At 45.8% G+C, this 23,820-nt stretch overlaps 1 protein-coding gene across 1 annotated transcript in view; it reads right to left on the bottom strand.

The window, feature by feature from the left end:
• Positions 1–23,820, bottom strand: part of si:dkey-225n22.4 (collagen alpha-1(XXI) chain) — a 122,419-nt gene that overhangs the window by 436 nt on the left and 98,163 nt on the right. Inside the window, exons 22-27 of the mRNA XM_060920849.1 lie at positions 23,245–23,289; positions 22,552–22,584; positions 21,331–21,477; positions 20,869–20,923; positions 20,171–20,362; positions 17,866–17,943 (exon numbers count right to left, since the gene is read on the bottom strand). Coding sequence (XP_060776832.1) covers positions 17,866–17,943; positions 20,171–20,362; positions 20,869–20,923; positions 21,331–21,477; positions 22,552–22,584; positions 23,245–23,289 — 550 coding nt within the window. The remainder of the gene's footprint in view (positions 1–17,865; positions 17,944–20,170; positions 20,363–20,868; positions 20,924–21,330; positions 21,478–22,551; positions 22,585–23,244; positions 23,290–23,820) is intronic.

Raw genomic sequence — 23,820 nt, 5'->3', positions numbered from 1 at the left:
CACTGACATACAGTGGGGCAAAAAAAGTATTTAGTCAGCCACCAATTGTGCAAGTTCTCCCACTTAAAAAGATGAGAGAGGCCTGTAATTTTCATCATAGGTATACCTCAACTATGAGAGACAGAATGGGGGGAAAGAATCCAGGAAATCACCTTGTAGGATTTTTAATGAATTACTTGGTAAATTCCTCGGTAAAATAAGTATTTGGTCACCTACAAACAAGCAAGATTTCTGGCTCTCACAGACCTGTAACAACTTCTTTAAGAGGCTCCTCTGTCCTCCACTCGTTACCTGTATTAATGGCACCTGTTTGAACTCGTTATCAGTATAAAAGACACCTGTCCACAACCTCAAACAGTCACACTCCAAACTCCACTATGGCCAAGACCAAACAGCTGTCAAAGGACACCAGAAACAAAATTGTAGACCTGCACCAGGCTGGGAAGACTGAATCTGCAATAGGTAAGCAGCTTGGTGTGAAGAAATCAAGTGTGGGAGCAATTATTAGAAAATGGAAGACATACAAGGCCACTGATAATCTCCCTCGATCTGGGGCTTCACGCAAGATCTTACCCCATGGGGTCAAAATGATCACAAGAACAGTGCGCAAAAATCCCAGAACCACATGGGGGGACCTAGTGAATGACCTGCAGAGAGCTGGGACCAAAGTAACAAAGGCTACCATCAGTAACACACTACGCCGCCAGGGACTCAAATCCTGCAGTGCCAGACGTGTCCCCCTGCTTAAGCCAGTACATGTCCAGGCCCGTCTGAAGTTTGCTAGAGAGCATTTGGATGATCCAGAAGAGGATTGGGAGAATGCCATTGTAGCGCTTACAAAGTGTGGGTGGAGCACAGAGGACAGCAGGGCAATGCTTTAGAGGCAGAGAAGGCTTTTTATGAAACAACTTTTCAGTCTCAATCGCCAGTTTCTAGTATGCGGTGTAAGCACACACATACACTCTGCATTCTGGTCCCGGGTTGCCCTCCCTCTGCTCTCCCTCTGCCTCCTTAAATAGGGAGCGGTTACTGGGAAAACACACAAAACACAGGTTAATCACCGTCAGGTGTAGTGATTCTGCCACTCACCTTCCCTGGCTCCGCCCTCCTGTCACAGACCGGCGCTTGACCACGCCCCCGCTGCCACATACCCCCACCGCCCGACTCAGACCGGGCACCCGTCCGGCCCGCAGCTGACTCCCCCCCCCCCCCCCCCCCCGACGGGAGAGGAAGTCCGCCACGGCCATCTGCGCCCCCGGCCTGTGGACCACCTTGAAGTTGAAGGTTTGGAGTGCCAGATACCAACGGGTGATCCGCACGTTGGCATCCTTCAGGTGGTGGAGCCACTGGAAGGGCGCATGGTCCGAACAGAGGGTGAAAGGGCGCCCCAGCAGGTAGTAACGGAGGGCGAGGACCGCCCACTTGATCGCCAGGCATTCCTTCTCAATCGTGCTGTAGCGCCCCTCACGCACCGACAGCTTCCGACTGATGTACAGGACGGGGCGATCCTCCCCCTCCACCTGCTGGGACAAAACGGCCCCCAGCCCTCTGTCCGACGCATCCGTCTGTAACATAAAAGGGAGAGAGAAGTCAGGGGAGTGTAAAAGTGGCCCCCCACACAGTGCAGCCTTTACCTCAGAGAAAGCCCGCTGGCACTGCTCCATCCACTGGACCGGATCTGGCGCCCCCTTTTTAGTGAGGTCAGTCAGCGGGCTGGTGACGTCCGAATAATTAGGTATAAACCTACGATAGTAGCCAGCCAGCCCCAGGAACTGTCTCGCCCCCTTTTTGGTCTTGGGCCTCGGGCAGGCCGCAATCGCTGCTGTCTTATTAATTTGGGGACGCACCTGCCCGTTGCCCAAGTGGAAGCCCAGATACCGTACTTCCACCCGCCCAATCGCACACTTCTTTGGGTTGGCAGTGAGACCCGCCCGCCTCAGCGACCTAAGGACGGCCCTCAGGTGTTGCAGGTGCCGCTGCCAGTCATGACTATAAATGATAATATCGTCTAGATAAGCGGCCGCATAGGTGGCGTGGGGCCGGAGGACCCTGTCCATCAGCCGCTGAAACGTAGCGGGCGCCCCAAACAGCCCAAACGGAAGTGTGACGAACTGGTGTAAGCCGAACGGTGTGGAAAAGGCCGTTTTCTCCCGGGATAATGGAGTCAAGGGTATCTGCCAGTATCCCTTCGTCAAATCCAGTGTCGAGTAAAAGCGAGCCATGCCTAGTCGATCAAGCAGCTCATCAATACGAGGCATTGGGTACGCGTCGAATTTAGACACCGCGTTGACTTTCCTATAGTCCACACAGAACCGGACCGAGCCGTCGGCCTTGGGAACCAAGACCACCGGGCTGCTCCAGTCACTGTGGGACTCCTCGACGATGCCCATTTCGAGCATGGCCTGAAGTTCTTCCCGAACCACCTTTTTTTTGTGTTCGGGTAGTCTATAAGGGCGGCTACGCACTACCACCCCCGGGGGCGTCTCTATGTGGTGTTCTATGAGGTTAGTGCGACCGGGCAGGGGCGAGAACACATCCGAAAATTCGGCCTGCAACTGGGCGACCTCCGTGAGTTGGGTCGGGGAGAGGTGGTCTCCACAGGGGACCGGAGAGGTACGTGATGCCAATGTCCCTTTTTGAACCTCCGGCCCCAGCTCCGCCTTCTCCGGAACTACCGACACCAACGCCACGGGGACCTCCTCGTTCCAGAGTTTCAGCAGATTGAGGTGGTAGATCTGTAGTGCCCCCTCCCTGTCCGTTCGCCTTACTTCATAGTCGACGTCCCCGACTCGCCGTGTGACCTCAAAGGGTCCTTGCCACTTGGCGATTAATTTGGAGCTCGACGTGGGCAACAGGACGAGTACCTTATCTCCCGGAGTGAACTCTCTAAGGCGCGTGCCCTTGTTGTACAGGCGGGCTTGCCGTTCCTGGGCCTGCCACAAATTCTCCTGAGTTAGGTGGGTGAGCGTGTGGAGTTTTGCGCGCAGGTCCATAACGTACTGAATTTCGTTTTTACTCTGTGAAGGTCCCTCCTCCCAATTTTCCCGCAGTACATCTAAGATGCCGCACAGCTTACGCCCATATAATAATTCAAACGGGGAGAACCCCGTGGAGGCTTGGGGGACCTCTCGCACTGCAAATAACAAGGGTTCAAGCCACTTATCCCAGTTACGTGCATCCTCACTTACGAATTTTTTGATTATATTTTTGAGGGTGCGATTGAACCGTTCAACTAAACCGTCCGTTTGTGGGTGATAAACGCTGGTGCGGATCGACTTAATACCCAGTAGCCCATACAGTTCGCTCAGTGTTCGTGACATAAACGAGGTGCCTTGGTCAGTCAGAATCTCTTTCGGGATTCCAACCCGGGAGATGACATGGAAGAGGGCCTCTGCAATACTGCGTGCTGAGATATTGCGAAGAGGCACCACTTCCGGGTATCGCGTTGCATAGTCCACCAGAACCAATATAAAGCGGTACCCTCGTGTTGACCGATCTAATGGCCCAACGAGATCCATCCCAATTCTTTTGAACGGGGTCTCAATTAATGGTAGGGGGCGCAAGGGCGCTTTTGGAATGGCCGCTGGATTTACTAACTGGCATTTGCGGCACGCCGTACACCACTTACGGACGTCGCCGCGAATCCCCGGCCAATAGAATCGGGCCATTATCCGGGCTAGTGTCTTATCCTGCCCTAGGTGTCCAGCCATGGGATTAAAGTGAGCCGCCTGGAATACCAATTCCCAGCGGCTCTTTGGAATTAATAACTGTGTGACTCGCTCTTTCGTCTGAGTGTCCTGCGTCACTCGGTATAATCTATCCTTCAAAATGGAAAAATAGGGGAAGGACGGGGTGGCGTTCGACTGGAGCGTTTGACCATCGATTACTCTCACTTGGTCAAACGCGTGTCGCAGAGTCTCATCTCGCGATTGTTCTAGTGGGAAATCCGCGAGGGATTCCCCAACAGAAAGAGGAGGAGCCAGCGGCTCCTCGTTCTGTCGCGGAGATGACGTAGATGGCTCTGTGACCGCAGCTCCAGCCAAAGCGACACCGGGACCACCCCCTGTCAAACGGCAGGACCCACTCTTTATTAGGCATGTCATTAAACCCTGAAATCCCGGCCAATCTGTCCCCAAATTTAAAGAGTGGGTAAGGCGAGGATTAACCACCGCCTTCACTATAGATTTTTCCCCTCTGAAATATATGTGGACCGACACCAAAGGGTATCTGTGAACATCCCCGTGCACACACAACACCTTCACCCCCTGTGCTCCCCCCAATGCCTCGTCTTGCACCAGGCTTTGGCGGATCGAGGTCTGATTGCAACCTGAATCCACCAACGCCTGATATGTAGCCCCTTGTACACTCACCGGTATGCGATACGCTCCGGCCCAATCGAGGGCAGCCTCTGGCGCATTGGGGATCCGCACCACTGCCCCCACCTCCATTACTGCGCACTGTTGCTGCAGGTGGCCCGGTTCCCCGCAACGCCAACAAACCGGCCCGGGCCTTCCCTGTGCAGCTGTGTTCTGGGGCTCACTCACCTGAGGGGGGGGGAGAGATGGACACAGAAGGGAGAAACAGGAGGGCACCACGGGTGCGGCGGGCCGGCTGGGGTGGAGCCGGCCCCCGCCTCCGTGGTGGGGGAATGGGGCGAGGACGGGACACAGAAGGGGGGGAGGAAGAGAGAGAGAAGAGGAGAGAAGAGACGACGTCGTCGGCTGTCCTGCCGTCGGAACAGCCACCAAATGATCCTCCGCCAGTCCTACGGCCTGATCCAGTGACGCCGGGCCCACTCCGCGGTTCCGGCTGGTAAGCGGGCATTGAATTGCTCCAGCACCACCTGATCGATGATTCCCTCGGCATCGTGATCGTCGGCCCTCAGCCACCGCCAGCAGGCGTCCCGGAGCTGCTGGCCGAACGCGAACGGCTGGCCGACTTCCTCCATCTGCAGTGCGTGGAAGCGCTGGCGCTGTTGTTCGGGCATGCGCCCCACACGCTGGAGGACGGCCCGGCGAAGGTCCGCGTAGGCCGGTCGGCGGGGAGCTGTAGTGCGGCCAGCTGCGCCTCTCCCGTCAGGAGGGGGAGGAGGCGCACCGCGTGCTGCTCCATCGGCCACCCCGAGGCTTCGGCGACCTGCTCGAACAAGGTGATAAACGCCTCGGAGTCGTCCTGCGGGCCCATCTTGGTCATGGTGAGGGGAGACGGGCCCGCGGCCGGGGCGCTGGTGGACCCCGCCGACGCGAGGAGATGCCGGAACGCCTCACGATCTTCCTGCTGGGCCAGCACCAGGGCTTCGAAGCGGCGCTCCTGCTCCTTTCAGAGCGTGACGAGTGCCTGGTGCTGGCTCTGCTGAGCCGTGGCAAGGGCGTGGACCAAGTCCGCGGACCAAGTCCGCGAATGGGGAGGATTCCATGGGGCTGCAAAGTTGGTGCTCCACCTGTCCTGGGTTTCGGCACCACTGTAGCGCTTACAAAGTGTGGGTAGAGCACAGAGGACGGCAGGACAACGCTTTAGAGGCAGAGAAGGCTTTTTATTAAACAACTTTTCAGTCTCAATCACCAGTTTCTAGTATGCGGCGTAAGCACACACACACACTCTGCGTTCTGGTCCCGGGTTGCCCTCCCTCTGCCTCCTTAAATAGGGAGCGGTTACTGGGAAAACACACAAAACACAGGTTAATCACCGTCAGGTGTAGCGATTCTGCCACTCACCTTCCCTGGCTCCGCCCTCCTGTCACAGACCAGCGCTTGACCACGCCCCCGCTGCCACAGTCATATGGTCAGATGAAACCAAAATAGAACTTTTTGGTAAAAACTTAACTTGTGTTTGGAGGAGAAAGAATGCTGAGTTGCATCCAAAGAACACCATACCTACTGTGAAGCATGGGGGTGGAAACATCATGCTTTGGGGCTGTTTTTCTGCAAAGGGACCAGGACGACTGATCCGTGTAAAGGAAAGAATGAATGGGGCCATGCATCATGAGATTTTAGTGAAAACCTCCTTCCATCAGCAAGGGCACTGAAGATGAAACGTGGCTGGGTCTTTCAGCATGACAGTGATCCCAAACACACCGCCCGGGCAACGAAGGAGTGGCTTCGTAAGAAGCATTTCAAGGTCCTGGAGTGGCCTAGTCAGTCTCCAGATCTCAACCCCATAGAAAATCTTTGGAGGGAGTTGAAAGTCCGTGTTGCCCAGCGACAATCCCAAAACATCACTGCTCTAGAGGAGATCTGCATGGAGGAATGGGCCAAAATACCAGCAACAGTGTGTGAAAACCTTGTGAAGACTTACAGAAAACGTTTGACCTCTGTCATTGCCAACAAAGGGTATATAACAAAGTATTGAGATGAACTTTTGTTATCGACCAAATACTTATTTTCCACCATCATTTGCAAATAAATTCTTTAAAAATCAGACAATGTGATTTTCTGGATTTTTTTTCTCATTTTGTCTCTCATAGTTGAGGTATACCTATGATGAAAATTACAGGCCTCTCTCACCTTTTTAAGTGGGAGAACTTGCACAATTGATGACTGACTAAATACTTTTTTGCCCCACTGTACTATACGAGTAGATTAATCTCTCAGTCACAAGTGCATACATTCACAGAGAATTCAGGGCTGCATCGCAAACCACATAAGAGTACACCAATGGTGTATTGGCAAACTATTTAGTATGGCATCGTGCAGTTTTGGATGGGACTCCAGTGTCTGTGTCTCTGAAGATATCATTAAATTCTGCCATTTCCTCAGTCTTATAGAAACACCAAAATTAAAAAATATATTGTGCACTTTTATGTGATTTTTCCAGTTACTGTGTACAAGATGAAACAGCAAAAGCTCTCAGTATCTCCACTATAATCTCACAGCATCTGTGTTTAGTTTGCATTGACCTGCATGGGTTATGGCTCCACACATCTATGAAGATAATAGACCACTAAGTCTAGTTAGCTACCTAAAATAAAGAAAATGTCAGAGTGCAGGCACGTACAGATATAAACACAGACGAGAACAGGGACGCAGACTGCCAACAAAGCCAAAACGATAGACTAGAATCGAGGTCAGGAAACAAGCAAGGGTTGGTCGATCAGCAAACAATGTAAAGGAGATGAGACAAAGAGCGTAAACGAAGGAAGGCTAGCAAAGGTCAGAACCTAGAGCAGCAGATAGAGAAATGCAAGGCTTAGTATGAACTGGGTGGATTCAGAATCATACTTCATGTTGGAGTGGCGTGTGAGAGTGGTTTATATGCAGTAGTGCTTGAAAGTTCGTGAACCCTTTAGAATTTTCTGTATTTCTGCATAAATATGACCTAAAACTTGGGTGGCCAACCCACGGCTCACAAGCCGCATGCGGCTCTTTGCCCGGTGTCATGCGGCTCTTGCGTTCATATCGAAGTTTGTGTTTGCCGAATCAACATCAACCGGTTAATTTTTTTTTGGTTGTCGGTTAAACTAGAGACAATTCCCCTGTGGGAAATTGTGAGAGTGATGCAGTGAACTATGTGAATGTGTCTCTCTGAGAGGGAGCAGCCCCTCCCTCATGTGTGCGTGTGTGAGAGGGTACAGCCCCTCCCTCGTGTGCGCGCGTGTGTGTGTGTGTGTGTGAGTGAGAGAATGAGCAGCCCTTCCCCCATCCGCGCACTGCGAGCAGAGACACAGAGTGTGAAATTTGTTTTTTAAGAGTGTTTTTTAATTTTTAAGAGTGTTTTTAAAAATTTTTTTAAGTTTTAATTCTGTATTAAAATTACTAAACAAGCAAATGCCGCCACAGTCCACGAAACACAGGAAGCACGAGAAGAAAACAGCAAATCAGAAAGCCGCGCACATCTGTGCAGCTTCCGCGAAAACATGCGCAGCCCTCTGATCCACCGTCCTCCCTCCACACTTCCCACGCCCCACGGACCGCAACGACGTGAGATAATCGCTAAGTTTTTGGGCAAGGTGTATTTTGTGTCAAGTAGCCTCTCAAAATGGCAATGAAAAAATGCACAGCAAAACGAAAATATGAAGACGAACATAGGACATTTTTAACAGAGTGGGAGAGTTTATACTTTTTTGTTGAACGTAATGGCAAGGCATTCTGCCTTATATGTCAGTTGTCATTAGCTCATTTCAAAGCTTCCAATCTTCAGCGCCACTTCAGCTCACTTCATGCTAACATCGACAAGGAATTTCCAAAAGGGACTGAACTTCGCAAGAACAAGTTGGCCACTTTAAAGAGTAAGGCAGAAAAACAGGTACAGATTTTCCAAAAATTTACGAAGCACTCAGAGACAGTAACGCTTGCATCGTATCAACTGGCTTGGAACATTGCACAGGCTAAAAAAACATAGAACGAAGGGGAGTTTGTTAAGAAATGCCTCAGTGACGCTGTTGAAATCTTGTCTCCTGAAAATGACAAACTAAAACGCATGGTATCAGACATCCAACTGTCCCAGCACACTGTTGAACACAGGATATCGGACATTAACACAGCTATTGAATCACAGTTGCACTCCGACCTTCAAGCCTGTGCGTATTTTAGTGTCGCTTTGGATGAGAGTTGTGACATAGAAGACAAGCCTCAGTTAGCAATATTCGCACGCTCTGTGTCAAACGATTGTGTGATCAAAGAAGAACTCCTTGATATTATGCCATTGAAAGACAGAACCCGTGGTATAGATGTGAAAGAAACAATGATGGCTGCATTTGAAAAAGCAAATTTGCCCATACGTAAACTAACTGCGATAGCCACGGATGGAGCGCCAGCCATGATCGGATCCATGAACGGGCTTGTCGGGCTGTGCAAAGCTGACGAAACATTTCCCGAGTTTTGGAATTTCCACTGCATCATCCACAGGGAGCAACTCGTGTCTAAATCATTGAATTTAGACAATGCCATGAAATCTGTGATGGAAATCGTCAACTACATCCGCACACATGCTCTTAACCACAGGCAATTCAAGAATCTCATCGCTGAGCTTGACCAAGGGCTTCCAGGTGATCTGCCACTGCACTGCACTGTGAAGTGGCTGTCAAAAGGCAAGGTACTCTCTTGCTTCTTTGAACTTTTGGATGCCGTGAAACTGTTCATGGAAGAGAAGGACAAGGACTATCCGGAGCTCTCGGACCTCAAGTGGATTATGGATCTGGCCTTTTTGGTCGACATGTTGTGCCACTTGGACAGACTGAACCTTACCCTGCAGGGTAAATTAAAAGTGCTGCCTGACCTGGTGCAAAGTGTGTTTGCGTTTGTCAACAAACTGAAGCTTTTCAAGGCGCACACTCAAAAGGGAGATTTAACGCATTTTCCCACTCTGCTAAAAGCCAGCGGGCAAGTCACCACCGCCTCCCTGAATAAGCAAGGAGCCAGATATGCAACACTAATTGAAAACCTGCACGAAAGCTTTGTAACCCAGTTCCGTGATATACAACTGAAAAGGCCGCAGATTACGTTCCTCGTCGACCCATTCAATGTGGAGATGGACTGTTTGAAAGCCCCGCTAGTCACAGATGAGGCTGCGGCTGAGTTGGAGATGATCGATCTTCGTGAGGAAGACCAACTGAAACCTGTTTTGAGGGAAGGCACCATTGAGTTTTGGAAAAGTGTGCCATTGGAAAAATACCCGAATGTGAAACGGGCTGCGCTTAAGATACTGTCAATGTTTGGGTCAACATACGTCTGCGAGTCTGTGTTCTCTACCATGAAACACGTGAAGTCAAAGCATCGTTCTGTTCTGACTGACACCCATGTGAAAGAACTGCTTCGAGTGGCAACGACGGAATACAAGCCAGATTTGAAGAGGATTGTTCAAGGCAAGGAATGTCAGAAGTCCCACTAAGCAACATGCATAGTAAGTGCACATAATATTGATTGCTGTAAATGACTGGCCTGTGGTATTAGTACTGACTGAAGGAGTAAATTTCTCTCATGTTGGCGTGTGACATTTACTTTTAATCTGGCTGAGCAGAGGTGCATGCGTGAGCATGTGTGTCTGTGAGGGAGAGCGAGAGTGGGGGTGGGGGGGGCGATGTTCATGTGCGGTCATGTGTATGGTGTGGCTTTTTTTTGGTAATGCCATGAGTCCCACTAAGCAGCATGCATAGTAAGTGCACACAATGTTCATTGTTAAAAATGACTGGCCTCAGCCTGTGGTCTTAGTACTGTAGGAGTAAATATGTTGGTGTGTGACATTTACTATTAATCTGGCTGAGCAGAGGTGTGTGTGTGTGTGTGTGTGTGTGTGTGTGTGTGTGTGTGTGTGTGTGTGTGAGAGAGAGAGGAAGGGATGGGTGATGTTTGTGTGCCCATGTGTACGTATGATGTGGCTCTTTGCAGTAACACAGTAAAAAATGTGGCTCTTGGTCTCCAACTGGTTGGCCACCCCTGACCTAAAACATCATCAGATTTTCACACAAGTCCTAAAAGTAGACAAAGAGAAACCAGTTAAACAAATGAGAAAAAAAATTATACTTGGTCATTTATTTATTGAGGAAAATGATCCAATATTACATATCTGTGAGTAGCAAAAGTATGTGAACCTTTGCTTTCAGTATCTGGTGTGACCCCCTTATGCAGCAATAACTGCAATTAAATGTTTCTGGTAACTGTTGATCAGTCCTGCACACCGGCTTGGACGAATTTTAGCCCATTTCTTGATACAGAACAGCTTCAACTCTGGGATGTTGGTGGGTTTCCTCACATGAACTGCTCATTTAAGGTCCTTCCACAACATTTCGATTGGATTAAGGTCAGGACTTTGACTTGGCCATTTCAAAACATTAACTTTATTCTTCTTTAACCATTCTTTGGTAGAACAACTTGTGTGCTTAGGGTTGTTGTCTTGCTGCATGACCCACCTTCTCTTGAGATTCAGTTCATGGACAGATGTCCTGACACTTTCCTTTAGAATTCACTGGTATAATTCAGAATTCATTGTTCCATCAATGATGGCAAGCTGTCCTGGACCAGATGCAGCAAAACAGGCCCAAACCATGATACTACCACCACCATGCTTCACAGATGGGATAAGGTTCTTATGCTGGAATGCAGTGTTTTCCTTTCTCCAAACATAACGCTTCTCATTTAAAACAAAAAGTTCTATTTTGGTCTCATCTGTCCACAAAACATTTTTCCAATAGCCTTCTGGCTTGTCCACGTGATCTTTAGCAAACTGCAGATGAGCAGCAATGTTCTTTTTGGAGAGCAGTGGCTTTCTCCTTGCAACCCTGCCATGCACACCATTGTTGTTCAGTGTTCTCCTGATGGTGGACTCATGAACATTAATATTAGCCAATGTGAGAGAGGCCTTTAGTTGCTTAGAAGTTACCCTGGGGTCCTTTGTGACCTTGCCGACTATTACATGCCTTGCTCTTGGAGTGATCTTTGTTGTTCGACCACTCCTGGGGAGGGCATTGAATTTCCTCCATTTGTACACAATCTGTCTGACTGTGGATTGGTGGAGTACAAACTCTTTATAGATGTTTTTGTAACCTTTTGCAGCCTGATGAGCATCAACAACGCTTTTTCTGAGGTCCTCAGAAATCTCCTTTGTTCATGCCATGATACACTTCCACAAACATGTGTTGTGAAGATCAGACTTTAATAGATCCCTCTTCTTTAAATAAAACAGGGTGCCCACTCACACCTGATTGTCATCCCATTGATTGAAAACACCTGACTCTAATTTCACCTTCAAATGAACTGCTAATCCGAGAGGTTCACATACTTTTGCCACTCACAGATATGTAATATTGGATCATTTTCCTCAATAAATAAATGACCAAGTATAATATTTTTGTCTTATTTGTTTAACTGGGTTCTTTTTATCTACTTTTAGGACTTGTGTGAAAATCTGATGATGGTTTAGGTCATATTTATGCAGAAATATAGAAAATTCTAAAGGGTTCACAAACTTTCAAGCACCACTCTAGGAGAGGGACTAATTGAGGAAATGAGTTTCAGCTGTAGTTAATATTTGGGAGACAAAGGGCGCTGTGAGTCTTGGGAATCGTAGTCTTGAGTGTCCATGTTTGTAGTTCGAGTGTCGACAGCAGGCTTACTGACAGAGCCCCCCCCAAGGAGCTCCCTCTGGGAGCTTAATTCTTCCTAGGGCATCCTCTACTTCGTGGTGCTGGTTTGTGTGGATGTTGAGCATGAAATTCTTGTTTGAGAAGAGGGTCTAGGATGTCCTTGGCAGAGACCCAGCTTTGTTCCTCAGGTCCATAGCCTTCCCAATCTACCAGGTACTCGATATGCCCTCTTCTGTGTCTGGAGTCGAGGATCTTATTTACCTGGTAGATGGGTTCTCCCTCCAGAAGGTGTTCAGGATGTTCCTGGACTGGAGTGTTTTCAGCCAGGGGGCCTGGGACCGCTGGTTTGAGGTTGGAGATGTGAAACGCAGGTGATAGTCTGCTGTGCTGATAGTCTGGGGGGAGTTCTAAATGGTAGGAGACTTCATTAACGCGTTGCAAAATCTTGAATGGCCCAATGTATCATGGCTGAAGTTTTTTGCAGGTGTTGGGCTCTCTTAGATTCTTTGTAGCCACCCATACTCTGTCACCTATGGAGAAGTCTAGGTTTTCTCCTCTTTGTCTGTCTGCATATTCCTTATACTTCATGTTGATTGTTTCGAGGTGTTGGTGAACCTCCTCCCATATTGCTTGACTGCATGTAAACCATTTGTCTACTGCCTGTACCTGGCTTGGTGCATCGTCCCAGGGGAACAAGGGTGGTTGGTAGCCAAGTATGCACTGAAATGGTATTATCTGTGTAGTGGAGTGTCTGAGGGAGTTCTGTGCATACTCAGCCCATGGGAGAACGCGTGCCCAGTCCCCCTGGTTGTGCATGCAGAAGATTCTCAGGAAGCAGTCGATCTCCTGGTTGGCTTTCTCAACTTGACCATTGGACTGAGGGTGGTAACCTGATGTGAGACTTACAGCCACCCCTAACCTCTCCCTAAAGCAGGTCCAGAAATGAGAAATGAATTGTGATCCTCTGTCGCTGACTATATCTTCTGGGATACCATAGTACCTGAACATGTACTGAAAGAGGAGTTCCGCTGTCTGGGATGCTGTTGGGATGCCTGGTAAAGGGATGAGTTTGAGAGCCTTCGAGAAGTGGTCCACGGTCACCATAAACGGTGGTGTTCTCCTCAGAGGGCAGGAGGTCCATGATGAAGTCAATGGCTATATGGGACCAGGGTCTCTGAGTAATGGGGAGGGGGCACAATTTGCCAGCAGGAGGGGCTCAAGGAACTTTGGCCTGAGCACAAGTGAAACAAGAGGCTATGAACTGGTTAATCTCTGTTAGCATGTTTTCCCACCAACACTTATTTTTTAACATAAGGTGAGTGCGGTGGCTGCCAGGATGTCCTGTGGCAGGTGACGCAAGGGCCCATGTGATGAGTCGCCCTTGAAACTGCTTTGGCACGTCGAGTAGACCAGGGGGGAGGTTATGGGGAAGATTTTGTGGTTGAGCCCTTCTTATTTCTCTGTCCAAGTCCCAGGTGATGGATTGCACAAAGCACTGAGTTGGGAGAATGGGATGGGTTACCGGATCTTGGTGCGTTGACCCAAAGCTGCGAGATAGGGCATCCGCTTTGGTGTTCTTGGAACCGGGGCAGAATGAAATGGTGAAATTGAACCTCGTGAAGAATAATGCCCACCTGGCTTGATGGGAGTTTAGTCTCTTGGCTTTCTTGAGGTATTCCAGGTTCTTATGGTCTGTGAGAATAACAAAAGGGTGAGTGGACCCCTCCAGCCAATGCTGCCATTCTTTGAGGGCTAGATTAATGGCCAGTGGTTCCCTGTTGCCAACGCCGTAGTTCCTTTCTGCCGAAGAAAGGGTTTTTTGAGAAGAAGGCTATTGGATGTAATTTCTGTTTCTCTCCAAACTGCTGGGATAGGATTGCCCTACACCTGTATCTGATGCATCCATCTCTACCATAAACGATTTGCTGGGGTCTGGATGTTGGATGATGTAAAGTAAAGGCAGATGTGAAGGCTTGCGTGAGATGCTGTAAAGCTTCCTCGGCCTTGTGGTTCCACTGGAGGCATTTTGGACCTTTCTTTAGTAATGTTTTTAAGGGGTTAGCAATGGTGCTGAAACCCCTGATGAATCAGCGATAGAAGTTAGCGAACCCCAAAAAATGTTCAAGTTCCTTTACAAAAGGAAGTAACTGTGGAGACCTTGGAGGAGTCTATGCTAACTCCTTTGGCACTTATAATATATCCTAGGAAAGAGATTTGAACCTGATGAAATTCGCATTTTTCAGCCTTGACGTAGAGGTGATTTTCGAGTAGACGCTTTAGGATGGCTCTGACGTGCTTCTTGTGATTCTTTTCATCTGTGGAGTAGTTCAGGATGTCGTCAATATATGCGATAGCGAATCTGCCTAGCAGGTCCTGCAGCATGTCATTGATTAGGCATTGGAACACACTAGGCACTGAAGAAAGGCCATATGGCATCACCCAGTACTCAAAATGGCTGGCAGTTGTGCTAAAGGCAGTCTTCCATTCATCGCCCCTTTTGATCCTGATCAGGTTGTATGCACTTCTTAAATCCAACTTTGAAAATATCTTAGCTGATCGAAGTTGTTCTAGAGCTGCAGGAACTAGAGGAAGGGGATTAAGGGTATTTTACTGATACCTGGTTCAACCCTCTATAATCAATACAGGGTTGGAGACCACCACCTCATTTTTCCATGAAAAAGAACCCTGTGGAAGTGGGAGACTTGGATGGACGGATATATCCTTGCTTCAGGGCCTCTTGGATGTACTCCTCCATGGCGGCGTGTTCCTTCTGGGAAAGGGGGTAGATGTGCCCCTGTGGAGGTGACATGCCTGGCAGGAGATCAATAGCGTAGTCATAGGGCTGATGTGGTGGTAGCCTGCATGTCTTTCCCTTACTAAAGGCCTCCTGCAAATCCATGTAGCACTTTGAGACACCCTCCAAGGAGTCCAGCTAAGGACTCTCAACTGTAGTGGAGGAGAGCTTAACTTGTAGACAAGAGATGCAGTTAGTGAAATAGGTTGCAGACCACTGAAGAATGTATTTGTTCCGCCATGAGATTAAGGGACCATGAAGCTGTAGCCAGGGATAGCCAAGAATGAGTCCTTCTGCCCCTGAATCAATGAAAGCACACAGGATGTGTGTAGAATTGGTCAACTTCAATAATACTGGGATTTTGAAAGACTTGGATGTAAATTTTCTCACCGGACTCACAGAGCGAATAGAGTCTTCTGCTCAAGCTGCCAGGGACAGACGAATGGGACAGTGGTTGAGTTGATGTTCGGAGCTCCCACAGTAGAAGCACAATCCCCCCTTCCTTCGTTTCTCACGCTCAAAACGTGACAGCTTGGTGCGTGAAACCTCCATGGGAGAGCCGTCTTCGGGGGCCGTGATGGGCTGAATGCCTTCCTGGATGGAAGGGCGGTGAGTCAACAGATGGTCAAGCTAGATGGCCAACTCGATCAACGAGTCCAACATGAGTTGTTCGTCTCGGCATGCTAGCTCACTGAGAATAGCAGGACGTAGACCCTGACGGAAGACAGCCTTCAAAGTGGGCTCATTCCATCCACTAGCTGCTGCCAGGGTTCTGAAGTCAAGAGTATATTCCGCCACACTTCGAGAACCTTGTGAGATGGTAAGCAAACTTTCACCAATTTCAACACCTTCCGGTTCATGGACGAATACCATCTTGAACATAGTAAGAAACTGCTCATATGATGTGCTTTGTTTTTAGTCTTTGCCCCATACTGCGCTTGCCCAGCATAGCACTTTGCCAGAGAGAAAAGAGAGGAATTTAGCGATTTTATGCTTGTCGGAGAGATTCAGCATAGTGGTGAAATATATAAAGCACTGAAGCAAGAAACCTTTACAGGCGAGAGCGTCTCCAGCAAACTTCTCGGGTGCAGGTAGTTGCAGCATGGGGCTAGGAAGAGACTCAAGGCGCGGTAGGAGGGCCTGTGACATCACAGTGGTCAGCTGCGTTAAACAGGTGTTGAGGACGCTAGCATTTGTTGATGTTCTTCCAGCAGGCGACCCTGAGTATTCAAAGCAGAAACACATCTCAAAAAAGTTGGGATAAGGCCATGTTTACCACTGTGAGACATCTCCTTTTCTCTTTACAACAGTCTGTAAATGTCTGGGGACTGAGGAGACAAGTTGCTCAAGTTTAGGGATAGGAATGTTAACCCATTCTTGTCTAATGTAGGATTCTAGTTGCTCAACTGTCTTAGGTCTTTTTTACCGTATCTTCAATTTTATGATGCGCCAAATGTTTTCTATGGGTGAAAGATCTGGACTGCAGGCTGGCCAGTTCAGTACCCGGACCCTTCTTCTACGCAGCCATGATGCTGTAATTGATGCAGTATGTGGTTTGGCATTGTCAGGTTGGAAAATGCAAGGTCTTCCCTGAAAGAGATGTCGTCTGGATGGGAGCATATGTTGTTCTAGAACCTGGATATACCTTTCAGCACTGATGGTGTCTTTCCAGATGTGTAAGCTGCCCATGCCGCACGCACTAATGCAACCCCATACCATCAGAGATGCAGGCTTCTGAACTGAGCGCTGATAACAACTTGGGTCGTCCTTCTCTTCTTTAGTCCGAATGACACGGCGTTCCTGATTTCCATAAAGAACTTGAAATTTTGATTCGTCTGACCACAGAACAGTTTTCCACTTTGCCACAGTCCATTTTAAATGAGCCTTGGCCCAGAGAAGACGTCTGCGCTTCTGGATCATGTTTAGATACGGCTTCTTCTTTGAACTATAGTTTTAGCTGGCAACGGCGGATGGCACGGTGAATTGTGTTCACAGATAAATGTTCTCTGGAAATATTCCTGAGCCCATTTTGTGATTTCCAATACAGAAGCATGCCTGTATGTAATGCAGTGCCGTCTAAGGGCCCGAAGATCACTGGCACCCAGTATGGTTTTCCGGCCTTGACCCTTATGCACAGAGATTCTTCCAGATTCTCTGAATCTTTTGATGATATTATGCACTGTAGATGATGATATGTTCAAACTCTTTGCAATTTTATACTGTCGAACTCCTTTCTGATATTGCTCCACTATTTGTCGGCGCAGAATTAGGGGGATTGGTGATCCTCTTCCCATCTTTACTTCTGAGAGCCGCTGCCACTCCAAGATGCTCTTTTTATACCCAGTCATGTTAATGACCTATTGCCAATTGACCTAATGAGTTGCAATTTGGTCCTCCAGCTGTTCCTTTTTGTACCTTTAACTTTTCCAGCCTCTTATTGCCCCTGTCCCAACTTTTTTGAGATGTGTTGCTGTCATGAAATTTCAAATGAGCCAATATTTGGCATGAAATTTCAAAATGTCTCACCTTCGACATTTGATATGTTGTCTATGTTCTATTGTGAATACAATATCAGTTTTTGAAATTTGTAAATTATTGCATTCTGTTTTTATTTACAATTTGTACTTTGTCCCAACTTTTTTGGAATCGGGGTTATATATATATATATATATATATATATATATATATATATATATATATATATATATATATATATGTGTGTGTGTGCGTGCATGTAAAATATGCAAATCTAAATACAATATTGTCAAGATGAGTGATTATTTGATAAACAATCAAATCAGCTCCTCTAATTTCACATAGAGATGAGGAATTATGCAACAGAAGCTCTATGATGGAAATCAGCTTGAAATATTTGTTTTGAATGATTTTTTTTTCGACATCTCAAGAATACTGCCTGCACTGTCACAAAAATACAGAGAACATATTTGCCACATCCAGACACACTAGCTCCGTGATCTTATATGCCTTATGTTTTGCATTTGCACTATGGTATGTATCATGGCTATAGCATTTGTCAGCTGAGCTGATCTCTTACCTCTTTCTCCAGGCAGTCCAGGTTGTCCTGGCCTACCTTCCCCTTTGTTGCCCTTCAAGCCCCTTGGTCCCATGTCCCCTAGAGAAAGTTACACACAGAATATGCATGTACAGTGTCTTGCAAAAGTATTCATCCCCTTTGGTGTTTGTCTTATTTTGTCGCATTACAAGATGGAATTAAAATGGACTTTTGGGGCGTTAGCACCATTTGATTTACACAATATGCCTACAACTTTAAAGGTGAAAATTGTTGTTTTACTGTGACACAATAATGAAAATACTACACTACCGTTCAAAAGTTTGGGGTCACCAAGACAATTTTGTGTTTTCCATGAAAAGTCACACTTTTATTTACCACCATAAGCTGTAAAATGAATAGAAAATATAGTCATGACATTTTTCTGGCCATTTTGAGCATTTAATCGACCCCACAAATGTGATGCTCCAGAAACTCAATCTGCTCAAAGGAAGGTCAGTTTTATAGCTTCTCTAAAGAGCTAAACTGTTTTCAGCTGTGCTAACATGATTGTACAAGGGTTTTCTAATCATCCATTAGCCTTCTGAGGCAATGAGCAAACACATTGTACCATTAGAACACTGGAGTGATAGTTGCTGGAAATGGGTCTCTATACACCTATGTAGATATTGCACCAAAAACCAGACATTTGCAGCTAGAATAGTCATTTACCACATTAGCAATGCATAGAGTGTATTTCTGATTAGTTTAAAGTGATCTTCATTGAAAAGAACAGTGCTTTTCTTTCAAAAATAAGGAAATTTCAAAGTGACCCCAAACTTTTGAACGGTAGTGTAAATTCTGGAGTGTGCATAGGTATTCACCCCCCCAAGTCAATACTTTGTAGAGCCACCTTTTGCTGCAATTACAGCTGCAAGTATCTTGGGATATGTATCTATTAGCTTAGCACATCTAGCCATTGGGATTTTTGCCTTTCCTAAAGGCAAAACTGCTCCAACTCTTTCAAGTTAGATGGATTGTGTTGTTGTACAGCAATCTTCAAGTTATGCCACAGATTCTCAATTGGATTGAGGTCTGGGCTTTGATTAGGCCATTCCATGACATTTAAATGTTTCCCTTTAAACCATTCCAGTGTAGCTTTAGCAGTATGTTCAGGGTCATTGTCCTGCTAGACCATGAACCTTCGTCCCAGTCTCAAACCTCTGGCTGACTCAAACAGGTTTTTCTCCAGAATTGCCCTGTATTTAGTGCCATCCATCATTCCTTCAGTCCTGACCAGCTTTCCTGTCCCTGCAGATGAAAAACATCCCCACAGCATGATGTTGCCACCACCATGCTTCGTTGTAGGGATGGTGTTCTCAGGGTGTTGGGTTTGTGCCACACATGGCATTTCCCTTGATGGCCAAAAAGGTCCATTTTAGTCTAATTTGACCAAAGAATCTTCTTCCATGTGTTTGGGGAGTCTGCCACGTGTTGTTGGGCAAACTCCAAACATGTTTTCTTAAGCAATTACTTTATTTCTGACCACTCTTCCATAAAGCCCCACTCTGTGGAGTGTATGGCTTAAAGTGGTCCTATGGGCAGATACTCCCATCTCCGCTGTGGATCTTTGCAGCTCCTTCAGTGTTATCTTTGGTGTCTTTGTTACATCTCTGATTAATGCCCTCCTTGCCTGGTCTGTGAGTTTTGTTGGGCAGCCTTCTCTGGTCAGGTTTGTAGTGGTGACATATTCTTTCCATTTTGTTATAATAGATTTAATGGTGTTCCCTGGGATATTCAAAGTTTGGGATTTTTTTTTATAACCCAACCCTGATCCATACCCTTCACAACTTTTTGTTTTTGACATGTTTGGATTGCTCCTTGGTTTTCATGTTGCTTGCTTAGTAGTGTTTCAGAGTCAGGGTCCTTCCAGAACAGGTTGATTTATACAGACATCATGTGACAGATCATGTGACACTTTGATTGCACACCGGTGGATCTTAATCAACTAATTATGTGACTTATGAAGTGAATTGGTTGGACCAGCTCTTATTTAGGGGTTTCATACGAAAGGGGGTGAATATCTATGCACACTCCAGATTTCAGTTTTTTCATCTTAATTATTGTTTGTGTTACAATAAAACAACAATTTTCACCTTTAAAGTTGTAGGCATGTTGTGTAAATCAAATGATGCTAACCCTCCAAAAATCTATTTTAATTCCAGCTTGTAATGTGACAAAACAGGACAAACACAAAGGGGGATGAATACTTTTGCAAGACACGGTATTCATTATGTGACTGTACAAACGCTCTACGCTATTTGTAAGAGAATTAGTAAGACTCTGATACCTTTGACCCCTGGGGGCCCCTGTAAGCCAGGTGAGCCTGGGTAACCCTGAGAGCCTGGCCTGCCTGGATATCCCTGTGGCCCAGTGGAGCCTTTAGGACCTTGAGCTCCAGGTGGACCTGGGGGGCCTTTCACCATCTCACAAGGCTCACAGCTCTGAGGAATCATCGTTTGCATCAGCTGGGAGAGCTCCTCTGAGGAACATGAGTGTGCAAAAGAGAATTCTGAACATCTTTACACTGATGGGTTGTGGCAATCACAAGTAACACTTCATCTGGAGTGAAAATGTTTGTTTATTCTTAGCTAATTATATAATAAGTTGTGTTTGGGGTTCATTCAGTATGATTATACACATTAAATAAGTGTATCCTTTCTTTACAGTTGTGAAGAAGTATGAGTCACTCCTAAGTTTATGTTTTCAAAGCTATTTACATCGGGGTTTTTTTTGTAATTGCTTTGACATGATGAAATGTGGACTGAATTAAATGATTGGACGGCTTTTTACAGCCTTGCATCTGTCACAAATGACAGATTTGTTTTCTTTTTATTGTCAGAGTATTGGATTTATTCATTGATGTCAGGACATAAAGACAATTTCAAGAAATGTAACAAAAATGCTTCTAAAATAAATTACCTACCCTGCCTTTAACCCTACACCTGCCCAGCCTTCACTTGTCAAATGTGTAGGTTAGTTACTTACGTCTTAATACATCTCCACAGAGCTTTTTTAATTGTTCATCAGAAGGAGACTTCCCCTGCAATACAGATTGGGCAATTGGTCAACTTTCAGTCATTATTTTCTTCTGTTTCATTTAGCATTCCTGGTGCATAACTGAGAGCCTGTCTGTAAACTTACTCAATTACTTTTTGAAACCGGAACTATTTTGTACCACCTTAAAACAAAGAGACTAGAACAATTTCTAAAAAAGTGATTTATTAATTTCAGAAAACTCAGTTAATTTTCTAATTATTCTGGTTGCATGTCTATCCAACAAACTGTTCACTCATCTTCAGTAAACACTTTAATTTGATCAGGGTCATATCGGATCTGGAGCCTAGGTAGATATATACTCTGCATGGCATGCCAATCCTACATATCTGTGCAACATTGCAGATTAGAAACAACTTGATATTTGGAGAAGTGTACTTCCAGAAGACTCACAGGTTTGCCCGGATATCCTGGAAGACCAGGATGCCCTGGTGACCCATCCTGTCCTGGAGAACCACGTGGTCCAACTACTCCTGTGTGTCCCATGTCTCCTTTCTTCCCATCAGGACCTCTAGCTCCAGGATCTCCTGGACTACCTCTCTAGATAGGAGGAGGAAAAAGGTTTTCTGTAACAAAAGAATCCGTTCATTTGATCTTTTTTTTTTTTTTTTAATCAGGTCTCCAACCCCAGCTCCATTCCTTGATCTAGGGTACTGTTTCATGGTTTACGTGCTCACTTACAACTTATTTAGCTCTTAAAATCTTTCTGCCTTTTATATTTTGTGTCCTTTCAAATATTATAACCTGGATCAGTATACCCAAAAAAGTCCTGATATACTGTTTGTCTTAACATAATTATGATTGACCTTATTTGGTGGACTGGCAGACCAGATTTCTTTATTCTCAGCTTTAGCAAAATTATTACCAGTGACTAAAGTTTATTACATTTTCTATTACTTACTTATGCAATAAAAACAAGAAAATACACTTATTTGTTAAATGGGTACTTTGCAGTTTAAAAAAGAAATAATCACCTTTATTTTATGGAAAACAATATCCGACATGCAGATTTATGGGCCATGACAACAACAACAAATGCTACTACATATGTTCTTCATGAATACCTCTCTTCACTTTAACTATCTGTTTTGCAGGCATTGCACAATCCTCTTTTGTGCCTCTTTCTGCACTTGTCTAAGGTTTGTATAGCTGGTTAAATACATCTCCCTCTCAAACCTCACAATCCAACTCCTAGTTTAGCTGCAGGTCAGGTGACTGGACAGGCAGTTTCATTCAGCACTCCCTCCATCCTCTCCAAATGGCTTTTTCACAGCTTTGAGGTATTTGGCTCATTGAAAATCAAACATAAAAAAAAAAAACATGTCCCCAAAGGTTTGATGGGCAATCTAAGTCCCATTCATTCTGCATTTTTTTTCCTGCAAAGTCACTGTAAGTGATGGAATAGCACTACTGGCTCCAGCACCCTCCATGCTCCCTGCACTACAGCTGAAGCTCACTCAGCCTAATACTTGTCAACCTGTCAAATATAAACACCCCCATGGACATGATTATCACTCCTCTAAAAAGCATAACTATCTTGTTCCTTCAGCAGGAGGAGACAATCTTGTTTCCTGTGTAAAGCAAGGTTGAACAGATTAAAATGCAATTTACAACCTCTCCTTTGCTTCCCTTGAGTCCAACTTCACCCTGGTAAATGAAAGCAGAAAGAGAGAGAAAAAAAATGTTAGCAATTCTCTCATTAATATCAAAGAGGGGAAAAAAACATGTTTTTTAAAAACAACATTTGAGTTGTCAAGGAGATTGGAGACGAGGAGGAGAAGGGAGAGTAAGGTGAAGGTTAGGGAACCAAAAAAAAAAAGAAAATACTTTCCTGTATTTGTCTGTTGCTTAGTTTATGGCCTTTCATTTTGATCTGATGAACGGGGTGTTTTTTTCTAATGATACAAGTGAAAGCTATGTATTGATTATTTATCACAAAGAAAACACTTGTGTCTTGTACACCTACACAGCATGTATAAGGTCAAAATACTTTGTTTCCAGTTGTGAACTAAAAGGTTATAATTTCATAACTGTGCTATTGCACACATGCGATAAAAACATCCTTCCATTTTCAAAATATAGACACTTTGAATGTGTATTTTCAATATTTTCTTTACTGTTTCACTGATCAAATATCCAATTAATCTAATTACGTTCCCAAAGTCCATCTCTGTGACTTAATCATAAAATACATCTGCTTTTGTACCAGACTATAGCTAGGTGATGACTCTCATCCTGTCGCCATAGCTGTCCAATTCACATGCATTGTGCTGACCCCTAGTGGACAGAAGGTGTGTGACTTCTCACCTGTGGCCCAGGCACACCAGGTGCTCCCTCATGTCCTCTTTCACCCTGAAAGAGAATGAAAGGTGGTATCTCTTAGGCAGTCTCAGATATTAAAAGGCATTTAATACTCAAAAGCAGCCTGAGGCTAAAAGCAACATTTGGGAGCATACACTACCGTTCAAAAGTTTGGGGTCACCCAGACAATTTTGTGTTTTCCATGAAAAGTCACACTTTTATTTACCACCATAAGTTGTAAAATTAATAGAAAATATAGTCAAGACATTTTTCTGGCCATTTTGAGCATTTAATTGACCCCACAAATGTGATGCTCCAGAAACTCAATCTGCTCAAAGGAAGGTCAGTTTTATAGCTTCTCTAAAGAGCTAAACTGTTTTCAGCTGTGCTAACATGATTGTACAAGGGTTTTCTAATCATCCATTAGCCTTCTGAGGCAATGAGCAAACACATTGTACCATTAGAACACTGGAGTGATAGTTGCTGGAAATGGGCCTCTATACACCTATGTAGATATTGCACCAAAAACCAGACATTTGCAGCTAGAATAGTCATTTACCACATTAGCAATGTATAGAGTGT

The sequence above is a fragment of the Neoarius graeffei genome, chromosome 5 (genome assembly GCF_027579695.1).
Source record: "Neoarius graeffei isolate fNeoGra1 chromosome 5, fNeoGra1.pri, whole genome shotgun sequence".
Lineage (NCBI taxonomy): Eukaryota > Metazoa > Chordata > Actinopteri > Siluriformes > Ariidae > Neoarius > Neoarius graeffei.
This window is presented reverse-complemented; position numbering and strand designations above follow the sequence as displayed.